This window comes from Chiloscyllium plagiosum, unplaced genomic scaffold (assembly GCF_037043375.1).
Source record: "Chiloscyllium plagiosum isolate Xiang-an unplaced genomic scaffold, Cpla_swu_hap1 HiC_scaffold_6, whole genome shotgun sequence".
Lineage (NCBI taxonomy): Eukaryota > Metazoa > Chordata > Chondrichthyes > Orectolobiformes > Hemiscylliidae > Chiloscyllium > Chiloscyllium plagiosum.
The window spans coordinates 34,228,221-34,247,059 of record NW_028270144.1 but is presented as its reverse complement, the minus strand read 5'-3'; the positions used below and the strand labels follow the sequence as shown (position 1 = coordinate 34,247,059).

The 18,839-nt window shown below is 39.6% G+C and overlaps 1 protein-coding gene and 2 long non-coding RNA genes across 3 annotated transcripts in view; 2 read left to right on the top strand and 1 right to left on the bottom strand.

Moving 5' to 3' along the window:
- The window catches only part of LOC148149741 (uncharacterized), a 461,686-nt gene extending 459,577 nt beyond the window's left edge, over positions 1-2,109 (bottom strand). The window contains exon 1 of the long non-coding RNA XR_015757412.1: positions 2,057-2,109. This is a non-coding gene — a long non-coding RNA (uncharacterized LOC148149741). The remainder of the gene's footprint in view (positions 1-2,056) is intronic.
- Positions 402-6,353, top strand: spry2 (sprouty RTK signaling antagonist 2). The gene is made up of 2 exons (XM_043691439.2): positions 402-1,024; positions 4,331-6,353. The coding sequence occupies exon 2, from the start codon at positions 4,382-4,384 to the stop codon at positions 5,345-5,347; it is 966 nt and encodes a 321-aa protein (XP_043547374.1). The 5' UTR covers positions 402-1,024; positions 4,331-4,381; the 3' UTR covers positions 5,348-6,353.
- A 9,193-nt stretch (positions 6,354-15,546) lies between these two features.
- The window catches only part of LOC148149740 (uncharacterized), a 40,980-nt gene continuing 37,687 nt past the window's right edge, over positions 15,547-18,839 (top strand). Inside the window, exon 1 of the long non-coding RNA XR_015757410.1 lies at positions 15,547-16,990. This is a non-coding gene — a long non-coding RNA (uncharacterized LOC148149740). The remainder of the gene's footprint in view (positions 16,991-18,839) is intronic.

The window sequence follows — 18,839 nt, the reverse complement described above, 5'->3', positions numbered from 1 at the left end:
AAAGGCACTGAATGTATGGATTGATTGCTGGAAAATTCTATTAATTTTTAGATCCGAGGTAGATTCTGAAGCAGGTTATTGACAATCAGACACGGCGAGCTTTTTTTTAAAAATCGAAGGCTTCAACATAAGCAAAGCGGGGGTCGGTCGAAAAGCTGGAGACTGATATGCAGATTGCAAAAAGAGGTCTGTTTTCTACTGCATGTTGAAGCAGCACTAGACTTTTAGTCCTGGCACATATTGAATATTCTCTCCGTCTCCTCCCCATCCCCCGCCCCATTTCTCACTCACTCAACTCTAATGAATTTGAGCCCAGAACCAATCAGCAGAGACCGGATGCAATATATCCTCTGGGACAACAAATGCTCTATTCGATCCCATGACGCCATTTACCCATCAGCTACCTCTGGAAAACTTAATAGCAGTTCGGGCAAATCTGCTACTTTAAAGCACTCTGCAAACTTCACATCTGTGGGAAGGATCGGGGCGCCGTAGTAGCAGGGGAACAACTGTAAACCGCTTTGCAAGGAAAGAGCCACTTGTGAATGAAGACCAAGCGCCTAGAATTCCCTTCTGCAAAGTTGCAACATTGACAATTTTTTTTTCCATAGCTGAGTGGAGTTAGTGCGTGTGTGTGCGCGTCCGCCCTCGTGTCTGCTTCTGCTGGCTTCATTCAGGGAAAAAAAAGGATTTTGCTTCCCCCTCTCTCTCTCCTTGTAAAAAAAACACATACACCACAACAAGCTGTGATCGATCGGCTGCTGGCTGCGATTGGCGATCGGACAGGTCCTGTTTCCTTTCCCCTTTCTCTTCCCCCTACTCTTCTTCCCCCCCACCCCCTTTACTCCCCGCCTCTGTTGGATGCTTTTACAGATAGTGGCCGGGGCAGATCTTTGCTGGAGTTTGTATTGGCGGCTCTCTCCCCCTCTCTCACTCTCTCTCTCCCTTGCTCTGGCGGAGCATATGTGCTTCTATACACAGACATAAGCCGCCGGAGACGAGTTAGTGGAGCGCCGCGACCACGGTAAGTTTAAAAAGGAACTTTCAACTTGCATGGAGAAAAGGCATTTTTCAAATAGTACTGAGATGCATTTTCAACAAAATTGGAAGGGGAACTCTTTTAAAAAGGCATTTGGAGAAGCTTTTTTTTTAAAATAGGCATTTGCAAGTAGTCATTTTAATCTTTATGCTTCTATCTCAAAGGCTATATTTCAACACTTTATGAGCAGGTTAGACTGTTGAACGCGTCAACTTGTTTTAATCCGGGACAACAACATTGTAAAATAACAAACGTTCTGATAGCACCGATTCCTCGCTATTATGCTGAATAGATCAGGGAAGAAGAGAATCGGGTTGTTTTAGGAAGGGCTTTTATATTTTCAAAAATAAAATCTTTCCTCACTTTGAAAACACTACACTTTACTTTGTAATCCGTTTGGTTTGGCTGCACTGGAGGGCAGGCTGCAAAGGAAATGCACTGAAACCCTTGACCAGGTGGGATGTTGGGATTCCACTCACTTCATGGGTTCCAGATTTGTTGGAATAAGTAACATTTTGACGGGACGATGCGCCAGTGTAGGTGTGTGTGGTGGGAGGCTGGTGCAGTTCAGAGACGCGCTCAGAGTTTGATGCTGCTGCTGCATTTAAACAGGGGTTGGTTATCGTGCAAGTGTCTGGAAAAAGTCGACTTCGCGTCCTGTTTTAACAGGGTAATAAAAAAAAAATCTGGTTTAGGAAGCGGTTTTGAACATTCGATATTCCGCCAGGAGATGATGTTGAGAAGGGAGACAGTGAATATTGCACCGACCCCTCAATCCTGCCGCATGTCGTCCTCCTTTTGCCCCCACATCCTTAAGTCCACCTACCCTCTCTTCACAATTTTCTGCCACTCTGCCCTCTTTTGCCCCCATTTCCTTGCCCTCTTTCGCCCCCTCTTTCGGCATCTTGGTCTGTGTTTGTCTTTTTAAGACCCCCGGGCTTGTCCTCTTCCTCTTTCTTGCTTTGCACTTTTATGCCCACCCCGTCTCTTGTCAACCTCCTCCGTACCATTACTCACTGGGTGTGATGAAAGGGGCTCCCTCAGTGGTTTTCCTGAGGACTGGAGGCCGGTTCCATGCCGCAGTCTTTCCCTCATTTCCCCCGACCCTTATCCGGCTGCTTGTTTGTGAAAGGAGTGGGTCCTGCTCCAACATTCCACGTGTTTGATGTTATTTATTATGAAGAGGAAAAGGGAAGGAAGTCGGGCAGAACCAAAAAACAACCGTGCTTCAAGAGCTTTTTTTTTTGCAAAAACTTCACCTCAAGTCAAGAGAACTGAATGAATTGGCGCAAGTGGTGGATTGTAATCCCATTTGCAGGCTCCTCTCTGCAGTAGTTGCATATGGAAGTTGTCACGATTTTCTTTTCATGGTGAATGATCCGTGCATAAAACCTCACCCACAATATACATATTGTTCTGAGTTTGACATTGCTGGCAGATTTTGATAAAGAGGAGGGTGATAAGCATGCATTACTTGGGGATGGTCTCCCAAATTAAATCTGGAGACAAGAAACTTGTTTCTTCTTCTCCACTGTTAATCCTTAAAGTGAGGATATTGTTAAACCAACCGGCACTTGAATATTTTGTAAATGTGCCATTTCCGAATGTAGTCATTTGGAATATAACATTAAGCAAAAGCAGTATAGTGTGAATTTGGCCTGTCTCTTATGCAGATTTTTAGGATGTGGCCAAGTGTTTTAACAGCCAAGACCCTTTGCCCAGATTGCTGAAAGTCACAAATTAACATTCATTATAAGGAGACCAGTCCAAGCATATTTTGCTATTTTCTCCCCTTGTAATTCATTTTGTCACTTGAATGGAATTCAGTTTTTCTTGCACTTTTTATTCCTTTAAAGTTTTAAAGTGTCCATTTCAAATTGTTTACTTATGGAAAGTATGAAGCTAAACATTGTAATTTAAATAGATCATTGAATATAAATTCTTAGTAGAAACTAGAAACAGACATTCTAATAAGCAATAAAATGTATACTACTTCCCAAGAAAATTTAAGCAGTGGCTGTATTGATGACAGAAGAGAGATTTTGGCAGTTACATTTAACTCTCAAGTTGTAAATAAATTTCCCCATTTGTTTAAATTGATGTATCTTTGAAAATAAACTGTTTCCTTTGTGGAATTTTTTCTTCACCTATATGTATGGTTGAGCATTCATATTGACCCTTTGAGAGGTTTCCCTGTACTTTGAACTGGAAACTGGTGCACTTACCTGTAAAGGATAATATCCAAATAGTAGTGGTGGTTTTCCCTGTTGATGGGATAACTTCACGTAGTCTATTGTATAGTTGACGCCTGCAGAGGAAGTTTACAATGAGGCATAGAGCAAATAAGAGGTTGGACCTTGGCTGTTCATGGCAACCATTTTGACAGGAGGAGGCGCTCGGGCAAAGGCAGAATTTGTAAGCATTATTAAAATCTAAAAGGCAGAATCACAGTGTTCCTTGTCTATAATTGTGAGATTGATCGGACAAATAACTTCACATATTTTTCTTAAGTTATTCTGCATTGTAGACTAGATTCTACCTTTCTAAAATAAATTTTCCAAACTGTTAAATAGAGGTATGTTATGCTGGATCTTGTTCTGCAACGGTACTATCAAGTTTTTGTTCTATAGGAGTTGTGTTTTTAATTAGCTCTGGTCAAGTTCCAGATTCCGCACACTGGAATTGTATTAGGCATGAAAAAACATTTTGGTCAGTTGCTTTGTGAGTGAAGAGTCAAATTGCTATCCTGTTTGGCATTTCAGACTGAGAATTATCCAACAACCTATCAAAAATCGCAACGAAAAGCTTCAAAGCATGTGAAATGTTTTGTTTCAGAAATTGTGCTCAATCTCAAAATACACATCAACAACTGACCAGCTGAAACTTCTAAAAGTGTACACTGATAATTTGTAATATCTTTTAAGTTGTAAGGGCAGCTCCTAATTTTTTGGCATTTATTGTCTGAATTTGATTTGCCTGTTTCTTCCTGTCTTCATTGTGTCAATAATTTTAAGAACCAAAAACCCAGTAATTCAATGGTACTTCTTATTCAGAAGAGGAGGGAACACTGAATTATGAACTTGCTGAAGGGAAAATGTGTAACTGTCAGAACATGCCCAGCCTTATTCATTTGAGTCTGCTGCATGCAAGGATGAAATCACCACTCGCTTATTAGCGTGCACTAAGATTAAAACAGAGGAGATGATTTCATGCTTTGCTTTTCATGTTTGCATAAAGCTTTGAATATTTTAGCATAACATGCTGAATATTTTTCTTTCTGTTTTGTGACAGGACTTCAGATGTGTTCTAAGCCTGGTGGGGTGATCATTTTCCGGTGTACAGATGGATACGCGAACTCAAAATGGCAGTGGTTCGGCAGCCCTGCTACAGTTGCTGCGTGACAGTGGAAGGCAACACGTGGAACCTGACCCCAGGGATGTACAGCCACAGCGGGTTCAAGTGTTGTCGCTCGATCAGATCCGAATTATAAGGGCCACTAATGAGTACACAGAGGGACCTACTGTTGCTCCAAGACCTGGGAGCAAGTCTGTGCACCGACCGCCTTCGCAGCACAAAAATGAGAGAATGTCTGGATTAAATAACGACCATGAGCATCAGTGGCTTAACAGTCGCAGTCAGCAACCCCATATACATTCTTCATCAAGGGCGCATTTAACTCGGTCAACTAGCACTGTGAGTACCAGTTCTCGGAATAGCACAAGGACAAGTACAAGCAGCACATCTTCCGAGCAGAGGCTTCTGGGACCTTCATCCTCTCCCCTGGACCGTGTCTCTGATCGGATCATCAGGGTGCAGCCCAAATCGGAATTTAAATCTGATGAACTGAAGCCTCTGGGGAAAGAAGAACTGGGCAAACACATCTACCGATGTGAAGACTGTGGGAAGTGTAAGTGTGAGGAATGCACTTATCCAAGGACTCTACCTTCCTGTTGGCTCTGTGACAAACGGTGCCTCTGCTCTGCACAGAATGCGGTGGAGTATGGGACTTGCTTCTGCTTTGTGAAAGGTGTCTTTTACCACTGCTCAAACTATGACGATGAAGACAACTGCGCAGATAATCCATGCTCCTGTAGCCAGTCACATTGCTGTGTCCGATGGTCAGCCATGGGCTTCATGTCCCTCGTTATGCCCTGCCTGTGGTGTTACCTGCCAGCCAAGGGCTGCCTTAAGTTGTGTCAGGGGTGCTACAATAGGATTAACCATCCTGGGTGCCGTTGCAAAAATTCGAACACTGTCTGCTGCAAGGTTCCCAGTTTACCTCCTCGGAACCTTGAGAAGCCCTCCTAGCTGAAACGGAAAGGGGGAACATTGTCTTCAGTGTTAGTTCTCAACACTCTCTTATTCTGTACATTTTATTGTGTGGGAGAAGAAATGTACTTACGACACTAGCAACTGAGCACAATGCTGGATACCTTTTTTATCTGATAGCCGTAATACATATAAACCACACAATCAATGGCCATTAAGATGGTCTTTTTCTTTAAGAAACGAGCGGAAAAGGTGTCTCCCATTGTGGTTAGGTTGGCTTCTAGTTGACCAGCATGACATACCCCATCTATATTTGTTTAATAGTGGCACTGCAATTCCCTAGAGTTTGGGAGGACTGTTGAGGTTTGCGGTGATAACGCTGTTGACCCTGTATTTTCCATCTCTGTCAAATGACACTCAAGAGGATGGAAACCATTCAATCAGTGAGATCAAAAAGGAATGCATGATAACCATTATTTTTGAAACAGCATAAGCTAGAACTCCAGGTAACACAACGACACTCCATGGCCTCTCTGTATTGTATGTGAATACTTCTTGCAGAATATGTAAATTAGCAAATTGCTCATTTTTTTTGCTGCCAGAGTTAATTTGTTATATTTTTGTATATACAATAATATTAAGACTGTGAAAATGGTGCCATATAAATGGCAGATTTACAAATATTATACTAATATCTTGTACATTCAGACAAATGTGAATCAATCAATCAATATGTTTAGGTTATATTCCACCTTACAAAGTTCACCATTATGTCACACTTGATATCCCCTGACATCATGTATATTGTACAGTTACCATAAATTCAGTCTTTATTTTCTAATTTTTCAACATATTGTTTAGTGTAAAGAATATTTATTTGAAGTTTTATTATTTTATAAAATATTTATTTTAAAAGGCATCTTACAAGTTCACCCTTTTTATATATAAAAATGGGAACATCATAGATACTGAAAATGAGGGTGATACAAATCAGATGCATATGTTCACTATAAAATAGAAAATATATTAACGTTTTGAAATCAAACTGTGTACTACTTTGTCTTTTCTGGTCGTCTTTTATTCCCATGATACCAGAGAAAGTTGTTTCTAAATGTATTCTGATCCTCTGTGTGGTAATCAATAAGTTAATTCTTCTTTAGTTTCTGAGTAGGTTTCCAATTCAGGTAACCAATACTGAAAAGACATTTTGGGTATCTCCTTGTGTATCGGTATGTCAGTACATTAAAGAAAAGTCACCTTACTCTATAGGGTTTTTCAATTGCCTTGCACCGTCCACTGATGCATAAAATGTTTTGTTGTCCATGGAAAGTTGTGCAGAGTTTATCTTTGGCTAGGGTAGAGACAAGAAGTTGGATAACACCTTAACAGCAGAACAGGTAGAATAGGAGGAATCCTATTGTAAAACTTCATCCTCTTCAACAGTGTGCCCCTACCCCAATTTTATTTTATTTTTGTTGACTTTTTTTCTTAATTCCTTTCCTGAAGGGGGTGACCTATGCTGGCTACTGTTCCAGAGTCTTCTGGTATTTTGCCTGTGATTATCCTTAGTGAGCTAATGAACTGTTAAGTATCCATGCCCTCTTTCGCTGTAGGGTTACATCACAGATAACAGAAATCCAGCCCTTGCTTAGCTATGTGCATTTTCCAAAATGCATCACTGGACAATGAATAGGGGTAAGGAAGACGAATGAGTTAACTTTCATGATCCACAGTTGAGAGACAGATCTCAGTGCTGCCTGAACCGAGATCAAGAATCGGACTGTATCTATGTAACTCCAGCATCACTGGATCATAGCATAATGCTAAAAGAGGATTCTGTTCTTTTTAATTGATGCTGTTGCTAGCTGAATTTTTACAAGCTATATTTTTAATTTTACACAAGTTTAATTAATGTTTTTAGATATTTCCTAATGCCACATTGTCATCTGGTATCTGACAAAATGCTTCACGATTTCACGTTTACAACTATGTTAGTAATATTATTTCAATTTTGTAGTATACATCCAGTAAATCAGTGTCAATAATAAGAAATGGTACAAACACCACTTAAGATGAACCTTAAATCCCACTGGTTTGTTGCTTGTGACATCCATTTGGGCTGGCATGTGTTGGTACTTACTATACCTCACTACCAACAATGATGTATTCTCTACACTTATATAAAGGATAAGTAAAATCATGGGTTTCATATTTTTGTGGTTAAAGTAAGTCCAGCTGGTTGCTCTATTTCAGCTTGTGAAGCTTTCCGGTGGTTAGTACATTTCCTAAAATATCAGTTAAACCCCTATCTCAAAGAATGTTTTCGTTAATGTGAAAGCTATTAGTGAAATAGAAATAGCAAAAATATCAAGTATCAGAAATTAATAGCCTCCATTGTAACTTTGAATTTTAGTCTCCAGGGCTGTATCGGATAAAGTAATGTCCATATGTTCGACTGTGTAACGTCAAGGAAATATTAGGCATAATCCTCTGTATAAAGTTCTAGCAATGATCTTTTATCTGTAAAGTACTGCACTGAAACCATTTCTGAAACATTTCAGACCTGTCCTTCAAGACACTGCTACCACAGTTCCAGCACAGGAAAATGAATAATCAGATCTAAGCATTTGGGGTACATGGTCTGTGTTTCAGTGTGACGGTAGAAAATGTTTTAAAATGGGTAAATTGTCTCCGTAACCACTGAACAAAGATATATTGGACAAAGTTGTTTCGGAATCTCGAACTGGTATGCATCGCTCATGCACAAGTCAAATATTTTGAATTTACAGATGCAAATGTTCCTTTTATAAAACTAAATATGTACGGTAATATGTTACAGGAAGTACTGGTTTTTGGTGAAAATTTTAGATTATTGGCTGTTGTGAACTCCAGTTGGACTAATCAATAATCTGCTGATCATTCTTTATTAGAGTCCTAGAGGTATGCAACATGGAAACAGACCCTTTGGTCCAACTCGTCAATGCCCACCAGATATCCGTGACTAATCTAATCTCATTTGCCAGCATTTGACCCATATTCCTCTAAACCCTTCCTATTCCTATACACATCCAGATGCCTTTTAAATGTTGTAATTGTACCAGTCTCCACCACATCCTCTGGCAACTCATTCCATACATGCACCACCCTCTGCATGAAAAAGTTGCCTCTTAGATTCTTTTAAATTTTTCTCCCTCTCACCTCACCTTAAACATATGCCCTCTAGTTTTGGACTCACCCCACCCTTAGGAAAAGATCTTGTCTCTTTATCCTATCCACGCTCTTCATGATCTTATAAACCTTTGAAAGGTCACCCGTCAGACTCCCAATGCACCAGGTAAAATAGCCTCCGTCTATTCAACGTCTCCGTATTGCTCAATTCCTCCAACCCTGGCAACATCCTTGTAAATCTTTTCTGAATCCTTTCAAGTTTCACATCTTTGCCATAGCAAGGAGACCAGAATTGCCCGCACTATTACAATAGTGGCCTAACCAGTGTCCTGTACAGTCGCAATATGACCTCCCAATTCCTATACTCAATGCACTGACCAATAAAAGCAGGCACACCAAACACCTTCTTCACTATCCTATCTAGCTGTGACCTCACTTTCAAGAAACTATGAATCTGCACTCCAACGTCTCTTTTTTTTTTAAGGAACACTCCCCAGATCTTACCATTAAGTAAATAAGTCCTGCCCTGATTTGACTTTCCAAAATGTAGCACCTCACATTTGTCTAAATTCCCATCAGTGACAAAGTCATGTTGACTATCCCTAATCAGTCCTTGTTTTCCAAATACATGTAAATCCTGTCCCTCAGAATTCCCTGCAGCAACTTGCCCACCACCGATATCAGGCTCACAGGTTTATAGTTCCCTGGCTTTTCCTTACCATCTTTCTTCAATAGTGGCACCATGTTAGCCAACTTCCAGTCTTCCGGCACCTCACCTATGTCTACTGATAAAAATATCTCAGCAAGGAGTCTGGCAATCACATCCCTAGCTTCCCACAAAGTTTATGGGTGGCACGATAGCTCAGTGGTTAGCACTGCTGCCTTACAACACTAGGGACCCAGGTTTGATTCTAGCCTCTGATAACTGTCTGTCTGGAGTTTGCACATTCTCCCTGTGTCTGCATGGGTTTCCTCCAGGTGCTCTGGTTTCCTCCTACAGTCCAAAGATGTGCAGGTTAGGTGAATTGGCTAAGCTAGATTGTCCATAATGGTCAGGGATATATCTGATAAATGTAGAGTAATAGGGTAGAGGAATTGGGTCTAGGTAGGTTACTTTTTGTAGGGTTGGTGTGCACTTGTTGGGCTAAACAGCCTGTTTCCACACAGTAGAGATTTTATGATTCTAGGGTACACCTGATCAGGTCCTGGGGATTTATCCACCTTTGTGTTTTAAGATTTCCAGCACCACATTCTCGTGTTTTATGAACATTTTCCAATATGTCGTCATCTATTTCCCCATATCCTATATCTTCTATATCCTTGTCCACAGTAAACACTGATGCAAAATAGTCATTTAGTATTTGACCCCTCTCCAGTGGTTCCACACATAGATGTCCTTGCTGATCTTTAAGGCACCTATTCTAGGCCACGTTACCCTTTTGTCCTTAATATATTTGTAGAATCCCTTTGGATTCTCCTTAACCCTATTTTCCAAGCTATCTCATGTCCCCTTTTTGCCCTCCTAATTTCCTCTAGAAGTATACTCATTCTGCCTTTATACTCTTCTAGGGAATCACTTGGTTTCTGCTGTCTATACCTGACATTTGCTTCCTTCTTCTTGAGTAAACCTCAATTTCTGTAGCCATCCAGCATTCCCAATGCCTGCCAGTCTTGCCCTTCACTCTAACAGGAACATACTGTCTCTGGACTCTCATTATCTTGTTTCCTTTCCCTCCACCACAGGTTGCTTCCTTATGAAGTCTCTCCCTATTCCTCTCACAGTTCACAATATTCCAAGTTTATGCCACCTGCAAATGTTGTAATTACACAGCAGTATAGTACACACTGATCAGAAAAATACAGTATTCCTAATATTGCCATCTGGGGAATATTTGCAATAAATGTGCATCTACAAAGATTTTTATACATACATTATCTGTATAAGTGTACATTAAAAAGGATTTCATTGGAATTATCAGACTGTCTACAATTTGAAACATTGCAGTTTTCAGTAAACAGTGCATGTCAATATATAACAATTCAGAATGAACGTTACTTTAATAATTTGGAGACTAGATGTTAGGCTTAAGCAACCAATACCCTAATGGGGGAGCAGAAAATGAACATGTAAAAGTATATAACTGGTCAGTGAACATCTGTAAAAAGAAAATACAAGTTAACATTTTGAGTAGTATAATTCCGCGGAACTGCTAAAGTTCTGCACAAAACATCAACTTGTTTTTTTTTTACTAGAGATGTTACTGAGTACCTCTACAATTGCAGGATCAAATTTCCAACTTCTGAAGTTGTTGTTTTTGTTTTCTTCATACCTAACTGGGGAAGTTGGCATAGCAGTTCCCAATATCCAATTGCAACTTCATTAAATCAAAGACATCTTAAGTTTGAAATGTGCTGTCTGAGTTAAAATGTAGCTGTTTCATGTTTTCAGGCTCCTAGTTTTATAAGCCAATCAGCTGACAGTGTTACTTGTCCTCCCTGCTTAAACGGAACTTCTTCTACACTATTTTGATTAGTGCACAAGGGTGCCGTTGTTGAGATACCTTGTTTAATTAAGCATCTACTTTTGTATTTCGACTAGAAGTTTGTTTACATCCACACTGGTCAAGCACAGCTCTACTTGTAACTTCTTTTTAAAAAGGTCCTGTATTGATGTGGCTTTTTAAAAAATACTTGTTACACTGCCAACTATCTGATCTTGGAAGTGCTATGATAAAATATGACAAAAAAAAGTGGATGTTCACCACTTCTGAATGAGTTTTAACTTTTTGATGGATGCTCCCATTAGCTTTTTTTGGCAACTTGGAATTGTAAGGTCTCCTTATGCCTTGTGTGATTATGGAACCAAAGTCAATTTCCTCCCTCCCTCTTGCACTCCTGTGAACTGCAGAAATCTCTGGAAAAAAACAGCCAACCGTGCATCTGGAAGTTGTAGAGTGCTGAATGATTTTGCAGGCTTGCATGGAATAGGTTTGAATACAGGGGCACCATATGTTTCACTTGGATTGTGTGCCAAGACTGAACTCGCAGTACTATTTACCAGATGTTCACTGTGCACACAGGCAAACCCAACAAGTTCATTCTGGAATGCTGCACTACCACAAATCATCATTGTCTGAAAATGTTTTTCTTTTAAAGCCATTTTTCAAGTTATGAAACCAAAATCTGGAAGTGTAATGGTATGCCAAGCATTGTAGCTTATCCCAGCAATGTGAGCTGAACCAGATATATGTCACTGAAGTTGGAGTGTTTTGTGTTAACACAATCTGGCTGTCTTTCTCTGATCTACTTCATAAAATCTATCACACTATTTTGCATGAATTTTGACAATTATTACTAATATCTCAATTTTTTTTTTATTTATTTCTAGTAGGCTGTGTACTTCTCCTTGATTATTAATTTGTGCAGTATTTCCATATGGCCACTTTTGAAGGAAACCTCTGAGAAATTAAAAGTGCTACAGTAGCTGTTGCTTTGTACTTTCAAAATTAATTATGTATGTATTTAGATGTGAATTTTTCCATAGGAAATTCACTTCCTCTCCACAATCCTTGCATTGGATTGTCATAGTTTTTGTCCAATTATTCGCATCAACACCAATATAATCAGTCAGTGTTTCCTATGCAATTTGACCTGTATCAATTGCTACATAAAATTGCATGCTGTGATTGCTCTGTAGCTCTGTAGAGTGAGATTCTTAAGTCTCCCAATTTTCTTTTATATGTTGAAAAACCTTTTGCTAATAACTTCCAAGCGGTTACTTATGTTACTGGAAGTGCAGTTGGAAGGAAATTCTATTTGCCTGTCTGCTTTTACCCTAATCTCTTTCCAAATCTTAGCTTAGGATCATTTGTATAATGCAGAGAGGGTTCAGGCTGTTGACTTGGTCTGGTAAACGTGAAATTTTTCACTCGAGTTGTGAATCTTTGGAATTCTTGACTGCAAATGCTCCATCGTTGAAAATATCTGAGGCCAAGATGGAGGGCAGGCAGGATAGTGGAGCTGAAACCCGAGATTGAATAGCCTACTTCTGTTACTCATATTCATGCCAAGCCAGTCTGGTCTAACTCGTGGAAAGTTGAGTAATTTTAGTTCCTGTTGTGACGGTTTGCCTCTTTCAGATTGATCTTTATTTGGTGTGACATTGTGGGACCCAGTTGCAGGAAGTGCCACCTTTGTGTAGGTGCACTCAGCAAAATATCCAGTCGTTCTGCAGAACTGGTGGGAATTCTAGTGGGTGAAGCTTGACATCTTTGCTAGACCCTACTGCAAATATGACATCAGGGGATAGGAGCCCAAAAAGGTGCAAAAATGCATTTACCCCAAATTCTTGCCATTACACAAAACAGACTAGAAATTCCATCCTTTCATATTCCAGCATAATTTGCCTGTGGGAAACTTAAGATTTGTATTCATATATGCAAAAAAAATCAGAATTTTACTCAAAGCCCAAAGTAATGAAACCATCTGCTGCTTGTAGAAACATTAGGTTTTGGAGGAGACCATTCAGCTGTTAGAGCTGGCTCTATCATTCCATATGATCCTGGCTGATCATTCAGCTCAGTCCCCTGTTCCTGCTTCCTCTTAAACCTTTGCTCCCTTTAACCTTCAGAACCATGTCTTCTTGAAAACATTTCAATGTTTTAGCCTCAGCTGCTTTTGTGTGGCAGGGAATTACACAGGCTCACCCGCATCGGGATGAAGAAATTTCTCTCTTCAATCCTAAGTGGCCTACATTATATCCTTACGACTCCTAGTGTGGGCTCCCAGTCATCAAGAACATTATTCCTTCATTTACCCTGCCTTGTTCTGTTAGTCTTTCACTCCACATACCTGGTAAAAATGTTAAACTTGCAAAATTGTCATCTGAATAACTTCGCAGTTACAGCACAAGTTGTAATTTCCCACTGGTTGGACTTAAAAAGTTGACTGTCTCCTTAATTCATGTTGGCTCTTCTGTCTGTTCTTCCCTCTATTTGCTTAATTGGAAATAGTAAAACTTTTGAATGATGCTATTGTGACAGCATTATATTACAGTATACTTGGATGAAGTTTGCACCTTATGGAAAACCCCTTTATCCTGGTCTCTCTTGTATTCTCCAGAGGGTGAAATGAGAAATGGCTAGAGATTTATTGATTGAACTCAAACTGTTGGTCGTCTCAGACCATTTGTTCGCTCTGGCAAGGAAACCGTTACTAAATTTCAATGTACAAATTGCTTGCAACAAGTTAACTGTTGGAAATGGGCTATGAAGCAATTAAGTTTTCAAATGTCTCCACAGATAAGAAATGGTGTGCCTTTAGAATTCAATAAAGACAGAGTCGTCAAAAGTGTGTGCAAGAGGATCTGAAGATCTGAGCTGAATTTCTGCACATTTACTTACAAGTTACTGAATAGCTGTAGCTTCTGCAAAATGTGAACAATTGGAGCAACCTTTAAGATTATGTGAAGTTTGTTCAAGGAGAGCGAAGGTGGTCCATGAAGTACATTTCTTCACACTCGCAAAATAATCTCAATAAGATCTAAACGAAGCCATGGGAAGGATAGGGGAATGTTTTTGGAAGAACGTATAGGCTTTCGGTTTTTGCAAGGAAATTTGCAAGGAAAAGAATTAGTTCAGTTTATGCAAAACGCAAATAGGCCATTTGAACCTCTAACACCATATTACTTTGAGGTTACATTCAGGAAACTAGGAGAACAATTCCCAAATGAACCCAGATTGTTGGCACTGCAATTTTAAAAATATAGCGGAGTAGGAATTAACCAATGTTTAATGTGCAGGCGCCATGGTATGCTGATAAAATTGGGAATGTATTTACCGCAAGGAACTTTTCGACTCTGAAAGCCCAAGGTCCTAAAGTGATTTCACCGCTCGCCTTTTTTTGTGAAGCTGCAAGCTTTTTTTGTCTTTTCTGTTTCCTGCTTTTATTTTCTTAAGCTCTCCTCAAGTTACATGCCTCTAATTAGTATTCCCAAGAAGCTGCCTCAGTTTGTATGTTTCGTATTTGTGTGTTAATAGGGGATGAGTTGCCTGCTGAAGGGAACAGGAAGCCGTGAATGGGGAGGGAGTCGCGCTGAATTTCAGTAATGAATGCTTTTATGCAGCTTTTTTTTTCACAAAGCCCTGCTGATTATATGGGAAAATGACACCCCGTGAATGGCTGCCTGTTTATACACACCTTTGAGCAAACAGAATTAGCAAATCTCTGAAAGCCTGGGCTCCGGGCAGCTTACATGATTATGCCAGGAACTGTGAAAGATGTGGGAGAGTGGGAGCACACAGAGGAAGTAAAAGAGAAGAGTTTTGGCATCTATGCACGGTTGGCGAGCTTGTTAACTTTCTGCCTCTCTCAACTTTATGCAAAATAAAGTCCAGTATCTGCAAATGTTCTCCCCCCGCCCCCTTTAGCTCCGAACCGTATAGCAAGAATTTCAATATCAGATAAACCCACGAACAGCGGGCACCCATTTCAAAGAACTGGTGAGAATGATCACAACTGGCATTTTACAGAACGGTTTATTTAAACAGGGCCTCTTTATCACTTTGCTCCCTTGTGTTCTTAACTATTTGGTATTCCAATTGTTTCCCGAGTAAGCAAATGTTTTATTGCCCCCGCGGGTACTGTTATTTGGGTAAAGTTCCGCCTTGCTTGAATTTAACCCTCCTCTAAAATGCTGTCTCCTTTTTAAAAAAAACACCTGTTGAGCGTCTCTTCTCCCCACCCACAAGAAGTGCTCAGATTTCCTGTTTCTCTCTGTCCGACGTTGAACAGCTTGCCCGAGGTGCAATTGGAAATACCCTAGAAAGCTCCTTTGTTGATCTTAGCCATGGTGGAGTCCCGTGTTACCGTGGAGCAGGAGTGCCATTGAGTCCGCTCACTCAGGCAGAACATTGAACAGGAAGGAAGGAAGGAAACAGCCATTCTTTCTGTTCCTATTGTCTGACCACCAGACTTAAGCAATCAAACAACTATGCAGACTGGGCCTGCCACGGTTACAGACCAGCCTCTTGGGGGGTGGGGGGAGGGAGAGAGATGGCATTGGTTGCTGTTTCCTTCTAATCTGTTTCATTTTTCAAAAAAAACTTCGCCAACATGCTCCAACATCTCTTCCGGCATATTTTTCTCTTTTGTACAGTGGATAGCAATGTGTACAGTTATCAGTTTAAAAGCTTTTTTTCTTTGGTCCAGTATCATTTAGGCTGCTAAATATAGATTTTTCAAACAAAAAATCGTCTGCAATCACATGTGATAGAAAGAAGCCAAGTCAGTCTGAGAGATATGGCTTGTTTTGAAACATTTGGGTGTACCTTTACTGAAAAAAAACTGTGTATGTATTTTCTGCATATTCCTTATACCAATGCAGCCCTAATCTTGTCTCTTCTTAGCGGATGATTAGCTGGTTCATTTTTTTCGAGAGCAGGGAGCAACGGATAAAAGGGAATGATTGCAAGTGTCCTCTTTCTGGTTTGCTTGCCATTTAGATTATTCCAGACTAATCATAGATTCTATTTTAAGTCACCCCCAACTTTGCCATGGTACACTAACTTTTTTGTGTGCCCAGGAGGTAATGAAAAGCCTTGTGACTTGCTGTACTTTTAGATTTATACAGCACACAAGTGGGGAGATGAGAAAAGTACAACAGATGGACTCCTACATGATGAGCTTTTGATTGTAACCAGCAGTAAATAAAATATGGAAACTGAAAACGTTCACCGTAAAGTTTTTTTTTCAGTTAATGCACGCTTCCTTGGTTCACTTCAACTTTTTACATAAAACTTTACATTAAAAATATAAAGGCAGACTGTTGTTTTGTTGCAATTAATTAGTTATCACAAGTAGCAGAAGCTGTTCTAAGAATAATTTAAATTAATACAATAGCAGCCATCTGTCTCATTAGACAATAATTTGTGCCATGGTGGTCAACTCTATTAATGCTTTAGTGAAACTGGACTTTTGGTGCTAGTCTGGGCAAAATTTATGATTTAATATAAGAGTAATATTTGTCCGAAAAGGACAAGGTAAATGAAAGAAGTTAGCAACACTAAAGGAAGGAGCACAAAGAAGCATAAGTCATGGTGTAAATACAGAGGACTGGGACAGAAGCACAGAACATCAAACGAAACCAAAGTAGATGCTGTAGTATTGATCTGTTTATGAGCAGGTCACCTGCTCATTTCTCCACACAAGTGGTCTTGCACCTTACCCTTCAGTTGCTCGCCTAACCACTCATTTTTCATTTTTAAAGAGCAATATGACTGGGAAAAGAATGCATAAGACGTTTTCCCATTGCTTTCCTTGTGTGCTTAAACTAGATCCCCCACAGTAAGCAGGTATTTTTCCTCAATATTCTTAACTCTTCTGCTATCGCCACCAGAAATTCACTGGTCCTGTCGCTGGCCATTGTTCGTAGCATGGGATCCTTCTCTGGAGTGACTCTCTGCAGGGTGAAAATGACCATTTCTGAGGTCTCAGTACCCATAAAAGAACTTGCAGGTCATATTAATATTAATTTATTTTATAATGTTTTTTACTATATCTGTTGTATATGTAGAAATGACAAATATAAAGCTATTTTACTCTGAAAGGTAATGTGAGGTCATTAAAAACAAATATAATTGAGTTTTGAAAATGAATGTAAAGACTTCTCAGATTTGTTTTATAATTCATAATATCACAGAGTTTCCAACACAGTTGTAGACCATTCATCCAGTTTTATATGTGCTAGTGCTTTGAAAGAGTAATTCACCCAAACATGTCACACACCCCACAGAAACCCAACACATCCTTCTTTTTCAGGTAATCTCATTCCCTCTTAAATGCCTCAATTAAACCTGCCTCCACCACGTTCTCAGGCAATGCATTCCAGATCCTAACCAGAATTACTTTGTGTCAGTTTTTACAGAAGAGGATAACACACTAGGCATTCTAGGGAAAAGAACAATGAATCAAGGACTGGAACTCACTGAAGTTAATGTAATAAGAAAACAATATGAGAAAAGTAATGGCACAATTTACTGACATATATCAGCACATCAGCACTTCAAAGGAAGTAGACAAGAAAATTGCAGATGCTTTATCCAGAGTCTTCCAAAGTTTTCTCAGTTCAAGAACTTGCCTTTTAGATTGAAACATGACAAATGTATGTTTACTTATTGTAAAGAGTTTTATAAAGTAATTGGAAATTATAGACCCATTAACCTGTAAGAGCTATTGTCCTGTTAAGGATAAGGTGCTTGAGTACTTTGGGAAAAATATGAATTTGTAAAGTTTGGTCATGTCTAAAGAGACTTGCTTTTGTTATTTTTTCCAAAGAAAATAGAGAAACAAGTAAATGGAAATGGACTCAAAAAGCTAGCAGACTCTATATCAGACACTCTTTTCCTAAGTTAAATCTCTTGGGATTGAAATGAATGATCAAATCAGTTAGGAGAATGATTACACAGCATCCTCTCACAGACTTAGACACTTTACGCTCACACACACATATACACTCTCTCTCACAGACACTCACAACCCCCCACCCCAGACACACACACACACACACTCCTACAGGCACACACACTCCCAGACTCACATACGCTCCCTCTCACAGACTTAGACCACTTTACACTCACACACATATACACTCTCTCTCACAGACACTCACAACCCCGCACCCCAGACACACAGACACAAAATCCACATGCACACATACACATATATGTTTGTGGGGTGAATTTGTACTTGCAGAGTTACATTGTACTTTGCTCAAAAACTGCATGAATCCATGTGAGACTCTGTTAACTCACTTTTTAGATTAGAATCAGTCTAAACATTATGGCACAGACAGGGAACACATGGGGCTAACACCTTCAACATCTCAACTCCTTACCTGTGCTGACACCAATTGTTACAGTTAACCTGATAATGTAACTTTTAAAAATAAGTTTTGTGATTTACATATGAAAGAAATGGAACTATCATGGTCATTCTAACAGATGAGAAACTTAACAAGCAAACAAGGTATTTTTCAATGTATAATTTCAATTTCATCTTACTGTCAGCTTTTACTATAAATTCTGTGCCTTACAATTGTGCACTCCACAACCACCTGATGAAGGAGCGGCGCTCTGAAATCTAGTGCTTCCAATTAGACCTGTTGGACTATAACCTGGTGTTGTGTGATTTGTAACTTTGTACACAGTAGAAGACTAAGTAAACAAAGTGACTACTTATTCAACTTGAAAGCAAGTGACTTGTGGAGTCCCATAAGGGTTGGTGTTGCATTTTAATTATTTACTCTATCAATGACTTGGCTAACACCACAGTGAGCCATATATCCAAATCTTTCATTAACCCAAAG